This window comes from Balaenoptera acutorostrata, chromosome 1, assembly GCF_949987535.1.
Source record: "Balaenoptera acutorostrata chromosome 1, mBalAcu1.1, whole genome shotgun sequence".
Classification (NCBI taxonomy): Eukaryota; Metazoa; Chordata; class Mammalia; order Artiodactyla; family Balaenopteridae; genus Balaenoptera; species Balaenoptera acutorostrata.
Window position 1 is genome coordinate 153,468,150 of NC_080064.1, and position 24,097 is coordinate 153,492,246.

General features: G+C 43.5%; 1 protein-coding gene across 2 annotated transcripts in view; it reads left to right on the forward strand.

Moving 5' to 3' along the window:
• Nucleotides 1–24,097, forward strand: part of KCNH1 (potassium voltage-gated channel subfamily H member 1) — a 430,914-nt gene that overhangs the window by 295,916 nt on the left and 110,901 nt on the right. For both annotated transcript variants that reach the window (XM_007163985.2, XM_007163986.2), the window contains exons 8-9: nt 13,330–13,529; nt 19,136–19,388. In XM_007163985.2, coding sequence (XP_007164047.1) covers nt 13,330–13,529; nt 19,136–19,388 — 453 coding nt within the window. The remainder of the gene's footprint in view (nt 1–13,329; nt 13,530–19,135; nt 19,389–24,097) is intronic.

Here is a 24,097-nt window from a genome sequence, read left to right on the forward strand (position 1 = left end):
ACGTCACTTAAACATTCTTGACTCAGGTTCCTTATGAGTAAAATGAAGATAATAATAGTATCTATCATTAAGATAAGTCATTTATGCAAAGTGATTAGAACAATAACTCTTACATCATAAAAACCATATAAGTACCAGCTGTCATTATCACTGTTACTATTATTCACTTATTCATTCATTAAACAAGTATTTGGGACTCTTGTGTCCAAAGGGATGCAGTCACTTGCTTTACAGCTAGTATTAGACAGCAGAGTCGGAATTAGGACCACTGACTCAGGAAAGGACAGTTCTCTCCAGTATGATCATTTACGACTCTCTACTTCTTGGCAGTAGAAAGCTGAAGGATCTATCATTCTGGGTAATTATTACTTTGGAGGCAATGTGGAGAGAGGTACCATGACCTACCGTGTCACTTAGCAACTAAATACCTCCAATTCTGCTTTTGAAAAACTAGGAGACTGATGGTGGTTCAGGGAGGAAAACCAGCAGATGCTGGAGGTATTGAGATCAGAGTTGTCAACAATGAAAAAGTGATTTTAATTTCTTTTATTATTATTGAAGGAGGTATTTCGTTAAAAGGCCCTGTCTGTGGTCATTGTGCTGGTCCAGTTTAGTTCACCATGGTGATAGTAGTACCTTCTGAAAAGTTTTTTTTTTTTCATTTTGAGATGTAAAAGATAAGTTTGATATATGTATACATATAGCTGATTCACGTTGTTGTACAACAGAAACTAACACAATATTGTAAAGCAATTACACACCGATAAAGATATAAAAAAAAATAAAGGCCATTGAAATGACACCAGCATTTAAAAAAAAAAGTTTTGAGCTTTGTGTGAGCTTATAACTTTAGGAGTAGACATAACCTTAACTGGGGTCATTTTCCAATGGTAGTTAACATGCTTGCTTAAATGGCTTTTAAAACGATGTCATTTTAGATGGCTTTGTTAATTAGATTCTTTTCGATGACTCATATTGGAGAAATAGGGCTCTCATTGTGAAGTAAAGCAAGACCTGGGTTTGCAAACCTGCAAGCCAGCCTACCGTTAGCCAGGTATGACTGTGCCTAAGTGGTTGTCTCTTTGCGATCAAGAACTCAGCAAGCACAAAATAAGTGAAAGTAGCAAATTATTTGGAGACCTTTCCAACCTGCATCTGACCTTCTTGATTCATGTGCAGAAGTAATTCCCTGTGGAAATTGCTGGGCCTTTATCTGTGTTGCTATTAAAACACTGGTTGTAATGAGGTGGCACAGGCTGCATTGTTAATGGGTTACCGTGGGGTGGGAGCTGTTGTTTTATTCGACAGATGAGAAATAGCTGAAAATAACCTTCTGTCTCCCCTGTAAGAATTTTGCTTGTTAAGTGACAGTCACCAGCACGGCAGAGTTTTAACGTGGTATAGGAATTTGTGCTATTCTTAGCAAGATATTAAATGAGAGTTTGCAGGCTTTTCTTGTTATAAAATAGGGAATGTAGGAGTGTTTTATATTCTCTGATTTGGGGGGGCACTTTCTGTGCCCAGGGCAATAGCTGTCCAACTTGAGGAGGAATGAGGGCATAGTTCTAGCAGAAAATTCAGAGCTGAGAGTAGTCTTTCCATTAGTGTCCCATGCATCATGGTATTACTGACCAGTAGGATTGCTCTTTGATTCTCTCCTGGCTTTATTTCCATTGTTCTGTCCTGTGGAGTAAGGTTAGCTTTCTTCATAGCTCCTTTGTGCTTCCTCAGTTTGGCCCACTATCTTTTTTTTTTTTGCCTATGACCATCCTCCTCCTTTCGGGTAGGGCCTTAAACTTAAAACTTATAGGGAAATTCTGAGGATGAGTATGATTTAAAACAGTGCTTCTCAAACTTCAAGGTGCATCAACATCACCTGAAGAGTTTGAAAAAATACAAATGCCTGGGCATCATTCCCAGAGATTCTAATCCAGTAGGTCTGGGGTGGGCCTGAGAATTTCCATTTCTACCAAATGCCCATGTCCAAGACCAAACTTTGAGAAGCTCTTGTGTGATATTATGATTTATAATAAGAAATATAAATATATTTAGTCTTCGTCCCTATTTCTGGCACAGAGCTAAAACCCTTGGAATTTCCTGTGATGAAACCAATAAAGGTGTCTCTTGTTGTGTTAATGGGTGACTTGTGGATCCCGTCAAAGGATGGGACCTGGTTGCCAGTGGAGCCAACCATGTGATTAGAGGCTTAGAGCTTTTAGTCCCACCCCTGCCCTCCTGGAAGGGGAGAAAGTCTGAAGAGTGAGTGCAGTCGCCAATGATTTAATCAATCATGCCTCTGTAATGAAGCCTCCATAAAAACTCAAAAGGATGGGTTTTGAGAGCGTTCAGGTTGGTGAACCAGAATGTTTCCACATGTCACCATGCTAGACCCCAAACTCCAGAGCGGCAGGAGTCCCTTTGTTTGGAGGCTCACCCTATGTGTCTCTTCATCTGGCTGTTGATTCTTGTCTCTTAATATCTTTTGTGATAAACCAGTAATCTAGTGAGTAAAAGGGTTTCCTAAGTTCTCTGAGCCACTCTAGCAAATTAATCAGACCCAAAGAGGGGGTTGTGGGAAGCTCTGATCTATAGCCAGACAATCAGAAGCACAGGTGACAACCTAGACTTGCAGTTGGCATCTGAAGTGGAGGGCTGTCTCGGGACTGAGCCCTCAGCTTGCTGGAATCTGTTGCTCTCAGAACTGAGCCGAGTTGTAAGACACCCAGCAGGTGATGGAGAATTGGTGATACTGTGTGGGGAAAGCCCACCCACATCGTATTTGGATCTAGAACTCTTCTTACCTTGTGTAATTGAACGTGGGCAAACTCACCTCTTTGGAACATTCTCTTCAATTGTTAGTCAATTGCATTTACTGAGCACCTGCAAAGGAATATGCCCCTGAAATGACTCCACCAAAGTTCCTGCACTCTGGAAAGTCTTCTGTTTCAGGAAAAGCACAAGCTCTATATTTCAGGAAGAGGTACCCACTCAAAGCCAAGGACTGAGGAGACTAGAGTCCAGGGGTGGTTGTTGGAGGGATGTTAACATTTGGTGGTTCAAGAAAGAAAACGAAGATTTATTTCGGATCTACCCCATGCCAGCGTTGTGGTTGGCATTTGTCATGTTAATTCATTGAATCTTCACAGAAACCCTGAGAGGTGGAGATTACCCTCTCCCTTTCATAAATGAGGAAACTGAGGCTCTTATGACTTGAATTAGTGGCTGGGCCAATAATTCAAACTCAGGGTTCCTTCTCTTCGGAGCCCAAGCTATTTTCATTGTACCCTGTTGCTTCCCAGCATAGCACATGACTCACCTGAGTACTGGGTTAACGTTTGTTGAATTAAAACATCTGATGATTAAGTTAGTGAGGGAACGTTTCCAGGAAATGATAACCTAGGAACGATTCTTAACCATCCTGCAATCAATTCTTGTTATTACTTATTGAGCATTTATTATATACCAGGTACTGTGATAAGCATTTTATGTACCTTATACCACTTATTTAAAAATAAACTAAAAGGTAATTAATTAACTCCATTATATATGATGAAATTTAGAGAGGGTGAACGATCATCCTGAGGTTGGGAGTGGAACCAGGATTCCAAATTGCAGCTTTTCGTCTCCAAAGCAGGACTTTTTGAGTTCTCGTATGCTGGCTTGATCTGCTAGCATGGCAGTGAGCAGTTACTTCTTTTCCTTCCCATTGTCACTACCCATTTCTTCCCAGACAATGAGATTCATTAGCTATGGATTTCAAGTCATAGGAAATAAGATTGTAAAAGTTAGTCACCAGTTACCATGCCAATATAAACATCCTCACACCCACTCCATCATTATCACATTAGAATAAGCAAAAGCAATAACAGCAGCAAAGACCAAAAATACGACATTAACAGAAATAGATGTGTTGCTGTCATGTGGGCCAGATGACATGGAATAAGGACTAGATCTAGTTCCCAAGCCTTATTCCCTTCCCCCTCCCTGCTTACACTTATTCTTCCGTCCTTCCTCATGCACAAATGGCTTCATTCAAAATCACTAAGTCGGGAGTATTTCAGCTGGTATGTCAAAGTTCTTAGCATTTATGGATTTTAGAGATTCCTTTGAAAGCCTCTCTTTGTACATGATGAACTGGTTTCAGACATCTCTCTTCTGGACTCCAGTATTTTCCTGTAATGATAAAATTTGAGTCCACCTATGCAGTTGAAAGACAAGAGTCCCATTCAGGCTAGTGTTCCAGGTTATTGTCTTGAGGAAATGCTCTTGGATGTGCGTATTCTTGACAGTTGACTGCAGGACGGTGAGCTGTAGGGAAAGATATATTTAGGGTCTGTGTGTTCCTGCTCCATACTCCAGGCACTTTCACACAGTATCCCATTTCCCCAACAACCCAGGGAGGTGAGCAGGTGTTTCTCCTTTTGTCAGACTAACAGAAATGGAGGGAAAAAGAAGTAAAGTAATTTGCCTCTGGCCACACAGCTCTAAGTGACTGAGCTGGAATTTGAACCCAGGAGGGTATAACTCTGAAGCCTGCATCTTTATTTCCTTATCAGATAACATTATGGGTGCACAAGTCACTGCGTTCACCAATCAGGATTTGCTGGGCTACACCTAACGTAGGAAGCAGAAGATTCAACTTCTGAGCTCCTTCTCTGCCTTTTTAGACTCTACTTGCTGTATCCCATTAATGTCTTGGAAGTGAGAGGGTGTCTCTGGACTGCTTTGAGCTCTCAGTGCCAATGTTGGGTGTGTTAATAACCTTCCCGCCTAAACCCACCAGTGTAGCTACCTGACTTAAGGAGCATTTCGTTCTCATCAGATGGCTTCCAAATGGGGAATTAAGATCATTAGACTTGTGATTTTGTTTTAAGGGAAATTCATATAATGTCTTTTTTTTTCTTCAAAAGAAAAAAAAAAGGGAGAAATTAAGCCTCATTAAAATAAGCAGCAGTGAGGCATAATCTTAATGGATATTGAATTTCAGGCGCTATCTGGTTTAAAAACAGGTATTGGAAGGGGCTTCTACTTCCTCAGTTTTTCTTGTGGGTACCTATGAAATCTGGGGTGCAGGGTAGCCAGGGAGGGAGTAGAGTTAAAGAAGGGGCGAGGGGAGAGAGGGAGAGAGAATGTTATAGTCTATATTCAGAAAATGGGCTTTTTATAGATAAGCAACTCTTTTTTTTTTTTTGGTCGGCCGTGCGGCATGTGGGATCTTAGTTCCCCGACCAGGGATCGAACCCGCGTCCCCTGCAGTGGAAGCACAGAGTCTTAACCACTGGACTGCCAGGGAGGTCCCTATAAGCAACTCTTTTGATCTATCCCTGCTCTTGAAAAAAAATCAGTGAGTAATCTAACCAGCTTACCTAAAGAAGAAATCCAAACCAATGTTTATGTCCATAGAGTTTGACAACATATGGTAAATTTAAACACAAACTGCATTAAAAGATAGAAAGTCTTAGTAGCATGCTTCTCAAAGTTCTCAGTTGTAGCAGTATCACCTGGGAACTTGTTAGAAATAAAAATTCTCTAGGGCCCACTCAAGACCTACTGAATCAGAAACTAGCAGTAAGGCCCCCAAACCGTTTTAAAAGCCCTGCTGAACTTTTGCTGGGAATTAAGAGTATAGAAACAAACATAGGTTTGAAGGTAGAGTCTTCTTTAAATTCCAGTTTATTATCTGGAATTCTGCATTGAACGAAGTCAGTTTGGATAGACCCATAAGCTACCAACAGAGGGCAATGATTTTTAAATGATTACGAAAAGGAAAAAGATTCATATTCTTCCTTTATCTCTAAGCTTTGATACAACTGCAGAAGTGGCAACTTATTTATTTTTCTTCTTGAGTTTAGGAGTCCATTATCCTGTGCAAGTTGTTTATTAGAAGGTGGGGTGCATTTTCTAATAACAGAAATAATTTTATGAATAATGACCAACTTCCTAGAGAAGCCCACAAGTCTGTTTAACCCACCAATTTTTTTTATAACATCTTTATTGGAGTATAATTGCTTTACAATGGTGTGTTAGTTTCTGCTTTATAACAAAGTGAATCAGTTATACATATACATATGTCCCCATATCTCTTCCCTCTTGCATCTCCATCCCTCCCGCGCTCCCTATCCCACATCTCTAGGTGGTCACAAGCACAGAGCTGATCTCCCTGTGCTATGCGGTTGCTTCCCACTAGCTAGCTATTTTACGTTTGGTAGTGTATATATGTCCATGCCACTCTCTCTCTTTGTCACATCTTACCCTTCCCCCTCCCCATATCCTCAAGTCCATTCTCTAGTAGGTCTGTGTCTTTATTCCCGTCTTGCCACTAGGTTCTTCATGACCTTTTTTTTTTCTTCCTTAGATTCCATATATATGTGTTAGCATACTGTATTTGTTTTTCTCTTTCTGACTTACTTCACTCTGTATGACAGACTCTAACTCCATCCACCTCACTACAAATACCTCCATTTCGTTTCTTTTTATGGCTGAGTAATATTCCATTGTATATATGTGCCACATCTTCTTTATCCATCCATCCGATGATGGACACTTAGGTTGCTTCCATGTCCTGGCTATTGTAAATAGAGCTGCAATGAACATTTTGGTACATGACTCTTTTTGAATTATGGTTTTCTCAGGGTATATGCCCAGTAGTGGGATTGCTGGGTCATATGGTAGTTCTATTTTTAGTTTTTTAAGGAACCTCCATACTGTTCTCCATAGTGGCTGTATCAATTTACATTCCCACCAACAGTGCAAGAGTAACCCACCAATTTTTAAAAGTATGGTGGTGAGGGTCTAACAGCTCTGCAGAAGCTGGTCACCTGGAATTCCAGAGATGCCCTTCTAACCAAAGGACAGGTTCTTCCCGTCTTCACTTCCTTTTGGTAGCAGGAAGATTAGGTGCACCTGGAGTAGATGTCCCAAAGAGATATGGGAGAGGGGAGGTGAGTGTGACAGGTGGCTCTCAAAACCAGGATGCTGTGAGGAGGATGGGGAGCTAGAGAGCCAGTTACATGCCGCAGAAAATAGCCAGGAGCTTAAGACCTGTGGCTTCCTGCTCAACACACTTCTTAGTTCCAGACTCACTCCTTGACCATATCCTTTCTGTCCCACCAAAGATCCTAGGGGTTGTGATGCCTACTTCCTTTGCCATTGCTCTTAATGTGTTGCTTCTGACTAGGGCTTCCTTCTATCTAGGGTTCGTAGAATAGAACAGTCTCTCAATTTCCCTTCTCTCTTGCCTTTTGAGAAACTGTGAATTTTATCCCAAATACTGAAAGACAGCTGACTAGAAATAAAAAGTATCCTTATTAATGCTTACCCTTCCCTCACTCCATCCCGTGATTACTATCACCACCCTGATCATCTACTCTTTCTCACCTCTCCTCTCCTCTCTTCTCTTTTCCTTTTCTTGTCACTTTGATCTGCTGGAGGAAAGTTAAGAAAAGAAGAAAGGGAGAAAAGAATAAGAAATAAACCCAGAAAGATGTTCTTGAAATGAAGGGCATAAATTCTTGGGTCGAAAGGGCTTATTGAAAGCCTAGCACGATGGATGAAAACTGAACCACAGCAAAAGGTACATCCTTATGAATTTGCAGAACATTGTGAAAAAAAGAGCTTCTAGAGAGAAAAAAAACAGGTTCACTGTGAAAGATGAAGGATTTGAATGCTTTTGACTTCTCAACAGCAAGACAATGGGGAATGCTTCCAAAATTCTGCGAGAAATGATTTCTAATCTAGAATTCTACATCCAGACAAGCTATTAACTGAGTACGAGTCAACATATCAGGTCTCAAAGGTTTTGCTCCCTTATAGCCTTGCTCAGAAAGCTATTAGAGGATGTCTTCAACCAACAAAAACAAGTAAACCAAGACATCAGAAGACACAGGGTGCAGAAATTGGGGGCTCTAACCGGAATAAGTGGAGTGACTTCCCAGGATACTGGAGTGGAGACAGCCACACAGCTGGCAGTGGACCAGTTCAGAAGCCTCCAGGGAGGGCTTCTTTATGGAAATGGAGTGGATAGACCAACTAATGTGTTTTAATATATTAAGAAGAGACTTATTTATCTGTGGGAGAGTTTAGAGTCAAATTAGTGACAGGTAAGCTAAGCAAATGAAAAGGCAAAGTCTGTTATTAGAAAACATTGCAGGAAAGGAAAAGTAACCGCAGTCATCACATGAAAAGTAATTACATGACTTAGCTGTGACTAGCATTCATCTAGTTGTAATAATATAAGCACAGATAATTGTCTCACCAAAATGGTGATATAAATATCCTGGGAGGATGGGGCAATGGGAAAAGGAGAGGAGTTTGAGTATGAGATTGGAAGTAAGGGATGGGGTAGTAGGAGGAAGCTAAATTCAGTGAATGATGCTTGAAACTGCAGCATCAGGACACAGTGATTTGAGCATGATGTTCAGATGTGGAGATCAATAGCAGAGCAATCAGCTAATTGAAAGTGGCTGCTTCTGCAGAACAGGAAATTGAAAAGGAAGAAGGCTGAGAGGACTAAGGATTTTAAAAAATGTCTTGGCCATTTAAATGATGTGTATGTATAATGTATACAAAAAGAAACACTAAATTTTCTAAAGAGAAATGAAAACTTTTGCTGCCCTTCCCCCCAAATTCCATACAGCAATTTCTAATTAAGGGTCAGAGAATACTGTCTTGTTTTTCCCTGGGTAGGACCCAGAGCTCTTGGTGTGATACAGTATTAACTCTTAACCACTCAAATAAAGAAACCTGCTCTTATCCAAATCAGCATTTTGCTTTGGCGTTGGGAAAGGTCTTCTTACTTCTTTCCCAACTTGGAAGGACCTAACTAATACACACTGAGAGTCACCCAGGTCATCCTCTTCACTGTGGGGTTCAGTTATGGCAGTGACACAGCGACGTTACAATCTCCCTCTCTCCCTCCCCATACCACACTCAAACATCTGTTGAAGTCGTAGATGGACTTTAGGTCTTCCCTTCCAGTTAGGTTTTGAGTATTTAAAGGCATAATGCCTCATGTATAGATATCAATCAATAAAATATACACATTCAGAACATATAACCCCACTTCACATAAAATTAGAGAAGGGACACTGAAAGCAAAATTATCCATTTTTAATAATAACAACATTTCATAATAGTAATAATAATTGAATAAGGCCCTCCTGAGGAGCCTCAACCTTCTGAATGCCTCAGAAACAAAGTAGGGTGGGAGCAGCCCTGGGCTGTACATGATGGACGTGGCATCACTGCCTTAACTGCCTGACCAGCACACCAGTGTCTCAGACCTGCACCTGGTTCTCAGATCATGGACAAGAGAGCTATTCTTACTGTATTGATTTGGTGTAACTATTTTTTTAAGCTTAAGATTCAATTAATTTTCAGCAGCCATTCTAAAAAAGGCATCTCTACTCTGCATTCTTGACTTCTGGTTCACTGTGGACTGGAAAACAGAGCTGAGGCAGCACTGCCATGCAGTCTTGTTGAGTTACGGTCAGACTCACTGGGAACAAGGCTGGTCCTGACCACACTCGATGGCATTACTGGGCTGGAGGAGGAGGAGCAGCTTCTATCTCGTCTTGTGTGAGGTTATTTATGACCTTAGAAGAGCTGTGTCTGCGTTATTCAGGCTTGACGACTTCTGCTTTTCATCTGGCTCCTTTTGTTCAGATTGGCACCGCTCCTGGCCCCTTTCCAGAGCTGGCAGTCCTCTTTCCCATCCTCGTTTGCAATTCTTGTTGGGTGGATTCGTGTCCTCAGTTTTCCAGGCAGCCGTGTCCAGTGCTACTGGGCAGATTTAACCGAAGATTTCCTTCCCTTCCTTCTAGACCTATGCCTTTATTATTTTTCCCTCCCTTAGTCTGTCAGCCAAGCCTGAGTAAGATTATTTGAAAGAAATGATTGGGGTGTATCCATACAATGGGTTATATTCATCAGTAAGAAGGAATGAACTATGGATACATGCAACAGCATGAATGGATCTTGGACATTCTGCTAAGTGGAAAAAGCCAGTCTCAAAAGGTCACATACTGTATGATCCTATTTATATAATGTTCTTGAAATGACATAATTATAAAAAAAGGAGAAGTGATTAGTGGTTGCTGGGGGGAGGGATTATAAAGGGGTAGTATAAGGGAGATGGCTGTGGTGATGGAACAGTTCTGTATTTTGAATGTGGTACTCAGTACATGAATCTACGCATGTGACACTGTGACACAGAATTATACATACACTTTACGGCAATGTGAATCTTCTGGTTTTTATATTATGCTCTAGTTATATAAGCTGTAACCAGTGAGGAAACTGGCTAAAGGGTACACACATGGAATCTCTCTGTACTATCTTTACAGCTTTCTGTGAATTTATAATTATTTTAAAATAAAACTTTTTAAAAAAAATAACAAACTATTGCTATATGCAACAACATGGATAAATCTCAAAATAATTATGCTGAATGAATAAGCCAGTCAAAAAAGAAAACAAACAAAAAAAAATACAGATAATTAGACTACATCACATCTAAAAACTTTAATGCTGCAAACCATACCATCAAGAAAGTGAAAAGACAACCCACATGATGTGAGAAAATATTTGCAAATCATGTATCTGATAAAGGATTTTACATCCAGAATATATAAAGAACTCTTATAACTCAATAATAAAAAGACAAACCCAACTGAAAAATGAGCACAGGATTTGAGTGGACATTCTCCAGGAAGACATGCCAATGGTCATTAAGCACATGAAAAGATGTTTAACATCATCAGTCATGTGAGAAATGCAAAGCAAAGATACAGAGAGATAACAGTTCACAATCACTAGGATGGCAATAATCAAAAAGACAGATAATAACAAGTGTTGATAAGGATATGGAGACATTTGGGACCCTCATACACCACTGGTGGGAATGTAAAATGGTGCAGCTACTTTGGAAAATACTATGGCAGTTCTTCAAAATGTTAAACATAGTTACCATATAACATAGTAATTTTACTCCAAGAGAATTGAAAACATGTTCATACAAAAACTTGCACAGCAGTGTTCATAGCAGCATTATTCACCAGTCGAAAGGCCCCAATGCCCATGAACTGATGAATGAATAAATGAAATATGGAATATTCATACTATCCATAATATTGTGAACATTAGTCAACGATAAAAAGGAATGAAGTACTGATGCATGCTACAACATGGATGAACCTTGAAAACATTATGCTGTATGAAAGAAGCTAGTCACAGGAAGCCACATATATTACTTAATTCATAAGAAATATCCAGAATAAGGAAGTCGAAAGGGACAGAAAGTGGATTTGCAGTTGCCTAGGATTAGGGGATTAGGGAGGAAATGGGGAATGACTCATAAATGGGTATAGGAATTTCTTTTGGGGGGGCATGAAAATATTCTAAACTTAGATTGTGCTAATGGTTGCACAACTCTATAAATGTACTAAAAGCCATTGAACTGTACATTTTAAATGAACGTATTTTGTGATGTTTAAAAAGAATATATACTGTATGATTGCATTTATATAAAATTCTTGAAAATGCAAGCTAATCTATGGTGACGGAAAACATCAGTTGCTTGGAGATGGGAGGCAGAGGGGGAGGGATTGTAAATGGTCATGACAAAACTTTTAGCGGTGATGGATATGTTACTATCTGGATTGTGGTGATTGTTTTATGGGTGTATACATATGTCAAAGCTTATCAAATTGTATACGTCAACATGTACAGTTCATTGTATGTCAATAGTAACTCATTTTTAAAGTAAGGCATAGCAAAAGCATGTGAAATTCACTAATATGACAAATATTTATTAGGTACTGGTATAGCGTTAGCTCCCCCGGCTGCAATGGCAAGGAAAAGCTGAGTCCAGCCTTCAAGCCTATTGTAAGGGCACAGGCAAAGAAAGAAGAATATGATTGCAAAATGGTGTCTATAACACGAGCTCAATGGAAATACAGATAGTCCCTGACTTAGGATTTTTCGACTTTATAATGGTGTGAAACCGATATGCCTTCAGTAGAAACTGTACTTCCAGTTTTGAATTTTGATCTTTTCCTGGGCTAGTGATATGCAGTATGATATGCTCTTGTGATGCTGGGCAGCGGCAGTGAGCTGCAGCGCCTAGTCAGCCATGCGATCACAAGGATCAACCATTCTGTTTTTCACTTTTAGTACAGGATTCAATAAATTACATAAGATTTAACACTTTATTATAAAATAGGCTTTGTTTTCCACGACTTTGCCCAACTGTGGGCTAATGTATGTGTTCTGAGCACGTTTAAGGTAACTAGGCTAAGCTGCGATGTTTGGTAGGTTAGGTGTATTAAATGCATTTTCGACTTATGATATTTCCAATTTTTGATGGGTTTATCGGGATGTAACCCTATCGTAAATCGAGGAAGATCTGCATGCCTGGGGAGTTGCGGTCACCCTCACGGGGACAGATGGAGGGGAGGAGTGTTGGGGAGGCTTCCTGGAAGAGGTAGCACTTGAGCTTAGCATTCAAGGGCAAATGGGGGTTACGTATAGAATGTGGGGTTTTATGATGACATAATGGTCCTTCTTCACGACACTAATGTAGGCGGAGCGGCAGTAGCATGTAGTAGGTGCTTGTTACATCTCCAGGGGACCTGAGTTTATTCTGTTCATATCAAAGCCATGCTTTTTCCCCCAGGAGTCACATCACAGTGAAGTGGACTGTTGTGTTGACATGCACCTGAACAATAAATACAAAGCAAAGATATAACATCCCTCAATGCTGTTGGCGGACTTGCTATTATTTAATTATTTGTGATTACATTTTTAAAGTCTGTTTGCTATGTTGTTTGCTGTGTGAGAGCCAGGACTGAGTGGCACATTCCCCATCCTGTCTCTGGCAGGTAGTGTAGTTGGCACATAGCAGGGCATTAAAAAGATGACTTGCTGATAGGTTTGGATTTGCGCTGGTCCAGAGCGCATAAGAACACATTTGACTGATGGCTTCAGGCATGGCTCAAGCTTTCTGTGATAAAACATATACAGTGAAGCAGTCCAGGTGTCCTGTCCCCAGGCCCCACTGCTGTCTGTCTCCTACTTCTGGCCCCAGTCATGCCAGCTGCCCCACCCTAGCCCTGCCTCCCACAAGTTTGTCCTAGTGGCCTGGTGTTTGGAGACTCCTTCTTTGGGTCCACTCCCAGAGGCTCACAGGGTTAGGTTCTTCTGAGAAGATCAGAAGCATCTGCCATTGGGTGGGCAGCTCTGACCATTGACCTGCTCTGTGCAAGTGGAGCATTCTTGGGCCCTAGTTCAGGGACCACTGACGTGTATTTTTCCTCCTCCTCTTTCCTCTAGCACTTCTGTATGCCACCATCTTCGGGAATGTGACCACCATTTTCCAACAGATGTACGCCAACACCAACAGGTATCATGAGATGCTCAATAGCGTCCGGGACTTCCTGAAGCTCTACCAGGTTCCCAAGGGACTGAGCGAGCGAGTCATGGATTACATCGTGTCTACCTGGTCCATGTCCAGAGGCATCGACACAGAGAAGGTAAGGAGGCGACAGGCTCAGGTAAACCACTTGTCTCTCGGCTTTCCCAGGGAGACCTGAGGCTCACCTAGGGCAGTGCTTCTCACACCTGACTGTGCATCTGAATTCTCCTGGGTTTAGTTTTGGAATCCCAGGTCTTACCTCCAAAGATTTTGATTGCTTCCAGATCAACCTTTCTCAAGAACCGGCAAGTAAGAGATATTATTTTAGAAATTGGAAAGGCAGGGGTGTCTCCTGGAGAAGAGACGGACTTGCAGTCTAACTGTGTAGGACAGGATTTCCCAGGCTGGTATGCTGATAAGAATCAGGGCCCCCCAGGGTGAGATGACCAGCGTTACTGATTTTCCTTTCACCTCAGACTCCAAGATGGCATAGCATTGCTGCCGATCCGCTCTTTATTCAAACTTTCACTATTTTGTTCATCATGGATTTTTTTGCATGAATTTTGATCTTTCAGAGTATTGCCCTAAACTCTGATTTATCTTGATGACTGAGTTTTTAGCATCTCCTTAAGTTTTGTGTCCAAGGGTGTTGCCTTACTCTAGTCTTGGCCCTGCTGAGAATCCCATGATATGGGCATTAAAAACAGATCCCCAGCCACAATCCCAGATCTTTGGAATCAGAATTTTGTGGGGAGGAATGGGGTGGGATGGGGATTGGAAATCTGCATTTTTTAAAATTTATTTATTTATTTATGGCTGTGTTGGGTCTTCGTTTCTGTGCGAGGGCTTTCTCTAGTTGCGGCGAGTGGGGGCCACTCTTCATCGAGGTGCGCGGGCCTCTCATTATCGCGGCCTCTCTTGTTGCGGAGCACAGGCTCCAGACGCGCAGGCTCAGTAATTGTGGCTCACGGGCCCAGCTGCTCCGCGGCATGTGGGATCTTCCCAGACCAGGGCTCGAACCCGTGTCCCCTGCATTGGCAGGCAGATTCTCAACCACTGTGCCACCAGGGAAGCCCTGGAAATCTGCATTTTTAACAAGTGTCCTATTTGTTAGACAAGCCTGGGAGATACCGACCAGGGGCTTGTGCCTTAATAAGCAGTTGACTTAACCAGAGCATCCCTTAGGCTCCTTTTTAGGCATCAGTTTTCCCACTTGTAAAATGGAAATGGCAGTAAATATCTATCATTCTCCATGAGTTGCATTATTCTAGATGCATTTCAATAAAGTGATGAAAATTTGGTGGTACTGGAAAGAATAGAGAAAAGATACAGTGGACTTTCGATTAATCATTTATGAATGATCTCCTCTGTAATATTTTCTATGAGCAAAGATGTAATCCTAGGTTAGTTTTTCTCTGCTTCTCAAGTCTTTTTAATGGCACTTCTCCCTTTAAAGTACTCAGGGAATACTGATACCTTTCATTGTTAGAAAGAGGCAAACAGAACGATATCATGATTGCAGAAATACCTTATGACACCTTCAAAGCCAAATTCAGCTGCCTTGGGGATCAGCTCTCCATGCTCCTGGCCTTTCTCCGTTGGAAGAGTCAGTTGAGAGTTGACAGTTTAATTGGGGAAATTTAACTGATCCCAACTTAAAAGGAACAATACCCTTGATTGTATTGAATATCTGCCATAATAACAACAATAACCAGCTACCCTGTCTTGAAGGTGCATTAAGAGCAGGTGTTTACTGCACAACTGCACGTGCCTGGCCCGGCATTCGTGCTTCACTTAGGCTTCATGACAACCCTGGGAGGCATCCGCTCTTATTTCTATTGAAGGGATGAGGACACAGCAACCCAATTAATTTTATTAATTGCCCCTGGTCACAGAGTTAAGAATGGCAGAGTCAGGGTTTGAACCCAGTTTTGTCTGACTTCAAAGCTTGTGCTTTTCCTACTATTACTTTTTTGTTGTTGTTTTTAATTTGAAACATGTACTGCAGGGAAGAAGGACGAGTCCAGGTGAAGTTGCCCTCATTTCTCAGACAGGCAGGTCATCGGTTGGGTGGGACTTCATCCCTGGCTTTGCTAACCGCCGGCGCCACTGTGCCTGTTGTTTCTGCTCTGCTGTCTCAACCAGGCCCCTGTAGCTTCTGTGGGTGCCTGGCAGCTGATGGAGCAGAAAGGAACGTTGATCTCTCAGCCCTGGGGCTCCCTTTCCCAGGGGCCAGGATGCCTTTGTAAATCTGGTTGTTGGGAAAGAAACCCTTTCCTGCCCTCACTGCAGGGCTGGGCTGGGTGGCTGCATGGGAGACAGCACCCATCAGCACTGGCCCTCCCTTCCCCTCCCTGCTGTCTCCCGGGAGGGTTCTGGGACTTGCCCCACGTCCTGATCCAGATGGAAGAGGGACTATTGTGACACTCAGTGCAGAGCCCAGCCCGGCCTGGGGTGGCCGCTCTTCCTTGGCAGGCAGCTCCTGGGGAGAAAGCCAGTCCCAAGGTTCTGAGCCCTTCCCTGGTTTCCCTCCCCTCCAATCCAGGTCAGAACGGTCGGTGATGACCAGGCGATGTGTGTGCGGTGGAAGGGTGGGAGTGCTGGGCAACTCCGGTGTTACCAGTAATCATCTGATGACCTTGAGCACATTATTGGTCCCTCTGAGCCTCAGTTTCCTTGTCTGTGACACATGGAAACTAGATGACTTTTAAGAATAAGGCTGACCTCTAAGGCCCTTTTGGCTCTGACTTCCTGGACTTCAAAGCCTCCCTCAGGCTGACCTGCTGCTCTGCTGTGATAACAATGTCAGACATGACAGCTCCCATGCACTGAGCCCTGTCACGTGCCGGGCATCGTACCAGGACTTTCACACAGCAGCTCATGGAATCCTCTGAAGAATTCTATACTCAAGTTAGAAGAAGAAGACTTGGGGAAAGAAGCATAGCTTCAGGTCCACACGACTAGTACCTGTGGAAGCCAGGACTTGAATCCTGATCTGCTTGATCCTAAAGCCTGTTCTCACATCCATGCTTCATCCTGCCCCCACCCCTCCTCTCCCCCAGGGAGACTCCATGAACCTCTGTGGTGACATCTCCTTGGGGCCTTCAAAGCCTCAGAGATCAGCAAGAGTGGTCTCTCCTCAAACCAAGTAGAAGGGCAGGTGGCCCAGGAAGGCTGCGGGGTCTTGAGCTGACACCCCCCCTCAGAGAGAGACGTTCAGGAGTGCCACCAGTGTGAAGCCAACAGAAGAATGATGGAGATGCTGATGGCCACGAGAGTGTAATTTCTCCACTCCAAGTGCCCTCTCCTCTCCACACGTGCTTTCCCGTGGCTCTGGAACAGTACCCATGAATAAAGCATTATCTCCACACTCTGCCAGCAAAGCCCAGCCCAAGGGAAAGGAAATATTTAAAGGTGAAATCACCTAGAGAACAAATCTTTGTTTCAAAACACTGGGCACAGTTTTGACATGCCAAGCAAGTGTTCCTCACTCCCTGGTGTTCTGCTTGGAGAGAAGAGGATCCAAATTAAACCTACATTTCTACAGGAGTCTTGTTTTACTGAACCTGAAGGAGAAGTACTTAGTGAGCACTCTGCCCAAGCATTGGCTGTCTGAGTTTTCCTCTGCCTCAGTCAGTCCTCCATCCCCGCTCCCAGAGAACATGCTCACTTCCTTGGCATCCTACAGCCCCAGAGCAGGAATGCAGAGGCACATAGAGGACGGGGACCTGCGTTTATTGAGTCCCTTACCGGGGCCAGGTGCTGTCCTGAGGATGTGTACTGGTAGATATAATTTCATTTAATCCTCATAAGGCAACATTAGCAGCATGCTTTTTTACAGAAGAAACTGAAGTGTAGAGCAGTTAAGTCACTTGGAGAGGAAGGAACCGGGATTTCAACTGTTTGACCTCCTCTTTCCAGTGCAGAGCATGGGGGCATGCAGAGGGGCGGGATTGGAGCAGCGCTGTCCTGGGCAAGGTGAGATTTGAGCTGGGTTTTGAAGGAGGCTGAGGGACTTCCAAATTCGGAGGTGAGCACCAGATGCAGAGGCAAATGGCCTGTGCTGAGGCGGAGAAGCAGGGGTGGGGAAGTAACCAGCACCCCAAGGAAATGTCTTCACTTAACACGTTTGATTTTATGCCCCCAGCTTTGTTCACAGGCTAGGACAGGAGAAAGGATTATTTTAGGAACACTCCTGATTTCTCTGGAAAAGTACACTTGAAGGTGTCCTCTTGTGTTACTTCATCCTTGCTACGTAAGGAGCTATGAATGGTTTCTTGCAAAAATTTAGTCCAGAGAAATATTTCTCTCCATAGGAAAGGCTGAGAAATTTTTATTTCTTTGGAATATGAGACCCACATGGCCTCTTACAGTTCCCATTTTGCCTTGAGTTCCTAGACGCTGAGAGTCAAATTACAAGCCCTTTTGTTTTGGGCAGCTTTATCATATAGGAAGTGATTTGTATCTAAACTGGGTTCTGGAGTCAGACTACCTCGTTGGAGAGCCCAGCTCTGCAGTTTCCTGGCTGTGCAACTTTGAGCAAGTTATTGATCTTTCCTGTACTTCAGTTTCCTCATCTGTAAAATGGTACCATAATAGCACTTACATCATAGGGTGTATGTGAGGATTTCAATTAGCTTGAAAATGTAAAATCACAACCCTCCTGACTTTCCCTCTGCTTTCTTTCTTCATTGTTCTCCTTAGCACTTACTGCTAAATGTTACTTATTTTGCTTTTTATTTGCAAATAGCCCTAACCACTAAATTTTACTTATTTTGCTTTTTATTTGTGCCCTCCCACTAGATAGTAAGTCACACAAAGGCAGGGAGTTTTGTTTGCACTACATCCTCAGAGCCTAGAATGATTCCCGGCATACAATAAGGTATTCAGTAGATGTGTGTGAAATGAATGAATGACTCCAAAGTGCCTAGCAATGCCTGGCACGTAGGAAGTGCTCAGTAAATATTACTTAATATCTTTCTTCAAATCACATCCACCTTCAGTCCATCAACAGACCATGTCAGCTGTATCTTCAGAATACATTTGGAATTTGATTACTTCTCACTGGCTTCCCTGCCAGCAACCCAGTCCAAGTCCCCTCACTGCTCATCTAGACACCTGCAGGAGGGAGCTAACTCGATTCCTGGCTCCACTCCTGCCAGCCTACAGTTGGCCCTCTAACTCCACTCTGGAGCTGCAATGATCGTCTTAAAATATAGATGATCCCCTGCCACTCCCCTGCTTAAAGTCCTCCAACGTGTCCCCATTACACTCAGTATCATAATCAAGATCTTTTCATAGTTTAAAAGTCTCCACATGCTCTCGTGCTTGACGTTCTCCCAAAACCTCGTCTCCCATGCCCACCTTTCCCCTCATTCACACTGGCTATTGCTCAGGTCTCCTCACAGCCTTGGCTATTCTGCTGGAATGTTCTTCTTTCATAGGGCTCCCTCTGACACGTTGTGTAGATGTCAGCTTAATTGTCACCTCCTCAGAGAGGGCTTCCTGGATTTCCTGTCTAAAGGGTCCCACATACTCCCAGCCCCTGACTCAGGCCCCTGTCCTGAGCATTTAGCACAGATTTTGGGGTCACTGCAGCTGTCTTGTCCATTGGTGCCCTGAAAAGTACAGTCTAGTCTAGTGGGTGTTGCTTCCCTCCTGCGAAGCAGTGAGCTGGAGGCCACACCGAGGATCCTGACACTTTTTCTCCCCATGCTTGGCCAGGTCCTGCAGATCTGCCCCAAGGACATGAGAGCTGACATCTGCGTGCACCTGAACCGCAAGGTGTTCAAGGAGCACCCGGCCTTCCGGCTGGCCAGTGACGGCTGCCTGCGGGCACTGGCCATGGAGTTCCAGACGGTGCACTGCGCCCCCGGGGACCTCATCTACCACGCAGGAGAGAGTGTCGACAGCCTCTGCTTTGTGGTCTCCGGCTCCCTGGAGGTGATCCAGGATGACGAGGTGGTAGCCATTCTAGGTAGGTGTTGCCTTTGCTGGATGGAAACCTGCGGGTACCTGGGGTTAGTTTAGCTGCTGCCTTCAACCAGAAATGGCAGGGCAGGACCAATGGTTGGCATCCATACATCTATCCAGCAAATATCTGAGTGCCTGTCTTGTGCCAGGCAGTGTTTGAAGCAGTTGGGATGTTTCAATGAAAGAAATGTATTTTGTCCTACAGGGGCTCTACTGGGGGGAGGTGAACAAATTAGCAGACGTTTGTATACAGTGGAAGGGACACTTAACCTGGGATTCAGGTATTGGGGATGGCTTCCTGGAAGAAATGACATCTAAGTTGAAACCTAAAAAATGAATATGTGTTAACATGGTGACGGGAAGGGACAAAAGAGTATTCTAAGCAGAGGGGAAAGCATGCGTGAAATCACTCCAGAGAGAGAGAGAGAAGTCATGATTCATTTGTACAAGTGTACGTACTCAGGGTGGCTGGAACACGCAGAGCAAGGAGGGGTGTGGTGAGAGATGAGTCTGGGAAGGGAGCTCTGAGCGCTAGGCAGATCATGGCAGGCTCTGGAAGCCATGTTGAGGGACTTGGATTTTATTTTGGGGAGCCAATGAAAGGTTTAAAGCAAGGGAGAGGCACGATCAGATTTGTACTTTAGAAAGATAATTGTAGTTGCAGAGTTAATTGAAGGTGGAAGGCTGGGGCAGGGAGATGAGCCTGGAGACCTGTTATCTAGGGGCAAGTTGGTGGAGCCCCGAACTAATATTTGTGGTGGGCAGAGGGAGAGAAGCAAATGGAGTTGACATATTTAAGAAGTAGAATCAACAGCACCTGATGATGGTTTGGCTGTGGGAGGAGAGGGAAGTCAATGAGGACTGCGAGGTCTCTCACTTGGAAACTTGGGAGGCGGCATGCCATGCACTGTAATAGGACGTGTGGGGGGAGGAGGAATGACATGGGGGAACATGTGGGAATTTGGTATTTGAGCATCAGTGGCCTTTGAGAGATTCATCCGGTTGCCTGAGGCAGCTGCAGAACAGCTCTTTAGTGGGGGCATGTTTACCTCTCTGAGGGGGCAAGCCCTCATAATAATACCCATCATTTATGGTCATCTATTCTGTATCAGGCATTTTACATACAGGTTCTCAGTTCATCTTTACAGTAACCCTATGAAGTAGTTTTATTTTCCCCATTTTGTAGATGAGACACTGGCAGCTCAGAGAGGTGGGGGAACTTTCCCAAGTCTTCATAGCTGATGAGGTCCATAGAGCCAGCATCCTGGGGTCCCTCTGACTCTAGAACCTCTGCTCTGATCTATTTAGCAATACTTCATTCCCAGTGTTAGTATGTAGTTTGCTGGTCCATTCAATTGCCAGACACTGCTAGACATTGTGGACTTTTTTTTTTTTTTTTAAATCTTTGGGTGTGCTTTCTTAGGAAACTGAGGCAGGGAGACATTGTTACACTGAAGTTAGACTTGAGATTCAAACCAAGTATCAAGACATAGATAGTATTTTTTTTCTAAAGCCTAAACTTTGTTTCTGCTTGATCTGAGAGTATATGATATGCAGCCTCTTTTCTCCCCTGACCCTGAGCCAACTTGCCCTCTTGATTATATTCCACTCAGGTTAACCCAAGGATGCTTTGTATTCCTTCAGTGTGTGCTGGCAGAGGGTGGGAGGGAGACTGGGATAGAGATTCAGTGGGGGATGGAGGCTGAAACTGTTTGTCGAAATAAGTTTTGGATTCCTAGTGCCCACTGAACTCTGCAGACAGGATTATTATTCTGTTCCTTGCCTTTCTCATCCATAGAGACATTAGATTTGACTGTGTGTAAGGAACAGCACACATTAAGGGTAAAGCCATTGCTTTAGTATCACTGCAGGGAAAGCATACTTATCTCTACCTTTAATACTAATCAGTGTCCCCAATAAAGAGGACTTTCCTTTAGTGATAGCTCTCTCAGGACATTTGCCTGGCTGGGAAGAAGAGTCACTAGTGACTAGTGGGCTTTCCTTTGAATTTGATCCTTTGGTGTAGGGTATCTTTCACCCATTCCCTTCACTGATAGCTCACCATATGCCTTTCCAAGGAGTCTAGCCTCAGACCAGTGCCATCTCCCTTACATATTCACGCTCAGGGCTTCCTTTTTTTTTTTTTTTTTTCCAATTAATTTATTTTATTTTTGGCTGTGTTGGGTCTTTGTTGCCATGCGCGGGCTTTCTCTAGTTGTGGCCAGTGGGGGCTACTCTTCGTTGCGGTGCCCAGGCTTTACTGCGGTGGCTTCTCTTGTTGCAGAGCATGGGCTCTAGGCATGCGGGCTTCAGTAGTTGTGGCTCGCGGGCTCTAGAGCGCAAGCTCAGTAGTTGTGGTGCACGGGCTTAGTTGCTCCGCGGCATGTGGGATCTTCCCAGACCAGGGCTCGAACCCATGACCCTTGCATTGGCAGGCAGATTCTTAACCACTGCGCCACCAGGGAAGCCCTCAGGGCTTCCTTATCGACACCTCACCATGCCCCACCCCCACCCCAAGCTAAACAGCTGCACTATTAGGGGTTGGGTTTGGACACCTAGGCATGGAGGTAGGAAGAGGTGCAGAGGGTGAGGAAGGCAAATGATTACTTCCCAGTCCCGTCTCATTTTTCCTCAGCCTGGGCTTCTTGTGGGGAAGCAACCAGGGCTTGGTTCAATTTTGATTTATTTGGTCAGTTGACTACTTCTCCAAGTCCAGCCCTCCGCCTCGGGCCCTCCTGGGCATCCTGCCAACTCTAGCCAGCAGCGTGGATGGGGCCTCTGAAATAGCTCAGCAGCTTCAGATTCAAAGTGGTTGCTGCCCTCAAGCTGTCCAGACTTGAAAAAGCAGGTATCCCCAGGAGCCAGATTGGGTCCCGAAAGTAGGTCCACGCTTGACGTCCTAAAGAATCTTTGACATTTCAAGAGGCTCTTATTCTTTAAAAGGATAACACACGTCCTTTGAATGAACTTGACCTCTGGGCCAAGAGGTGTAAGAGAGTCCAAGCTCTTTTTCCCTTGGAAACTTCAGGGTTTTGTTGTTGTTGTTTTCCTCTAATTAGAGTACCTTCTGCTCAATGAACTGAAATCAGTTTGTTCTCGTAGAGAGGGTTTAAGCATCCAATAGCTATTAGAACTAGATCTTTACTGTCCTTGGATGCCTTTCAGTTCAATCCAACTGAAATTTATTGAGGCAACTGTCACGGAGGTGGGGATGCATCAGTGGATCAAACACGAGCCCAGCCTTCAAAGAGCTGCTGCAAGGAGCTCCTCCAGGAGGAGACAGACATTATTTAAAAGGCACCAGTCACACTGCTTGGCAACTATTACCATAGAGAGAATGCAGGTGCTTCTAGAAGGTTATAGGGCATGTAACTATTGAGCAGCTACTGTGTACCCAGGGCTCCAATAAGCATAGCCAGGGAATCCTTAGTTACCATAAAACAGGAGGCTTTTGGAAAAAGCCCCGAACTCATCCGTCTCATTCCTTTGGTCTCTAGTCTCTTGTTATCAGTTCACTCATTTACACTCTGCTCATTTGTTTCCTCCTTCCAGTTCGAACATTCCACTCCCATTCTCTGTTTAATTTTAGCACAAACTCCAGAAATGAGGAAAAGGGTCAGGACTCGTAACTGAGTGTGCTTAGTATGTGTTAAAAATAAAACCCTTTCTAATAAAAGTTTTCTAGAAAAGTGCTTTTCAAACTTTCTTGACTCAATGTATATTGTATTATGAACTAATAAACACATGTGCACACACACAATTATACATAAAACTCAGCACTTAACTCTTGCTGCATGAAATGCAACCTCGTGTTTTCTACTAGATTCTATTCACTTTCATTTAAAAAGAAATTGACTGTCATGACCCACTGAATTACTTACTTGACCTGCCCTCAGCCTGCAGTTTAAAAACATGGTCCCACAAACACAGATGATCTCTCTCCTGGATTGAAAGCCATGCTGTCCCCTGAGGACGGAGAATATACTCGATGATCTCTTGTGTTCTCCTTTCCCTCTGAGGTTCTCTGTCTGATTTTTGAGGTGATACCCTCCTAATCTCCTTTTGGAATTCTCTTAGAAATCCCTTCATGGCTTCTCTAATTTCGTTTCTTGGCTCTTTGAAATAAATTCAAGCCTTTAGCCTGTGCATTTTATTCATTAGATTTTTGAAAAGTAATCTTCTTCTAGTTTTTCATAGCTATCAGAATAAAAAGTCACAGGTACTCATTCTGTCCCTGCCCCAGTGGTACTCTCAGCATCTGCAAGTAAGTTGTTATCTCAGTTCTGTGTTAGTTGACCAATGTAAATGAGGGATGAGCTTTCATCAGGGCTCAGCTTGAGTGTGATCCATTTCTCTGTGTTTCCATCTTATAAGTGCAGTGTTTAAATGCTCCTGTTTCACTGTGATTTAGAATCCCTGGAGTAACTTTTATGGGTTTTGCATTTTAATACGTAATTTATATTTTAATCTCAGATCATCTTGTATCTTTTTGTTTTGTTTTGGTTCATCGTCGTGGGCAAGACAGACGTTTTTGTTGCCAGGCTACACTGAGTAGTGGAAAGAGCCCTGGACCTGGGACTGGAGATTTAACTGTAACCCCAGTTCTGCACTAACTCCCTGCAGGAGTTGCCACTAACTGGTTAAGTCTCCAAGGCCTCCTGTGGTTCTGCTAAGACCATCACACTGCATCAACTGCATGTTTACTCATCTGTC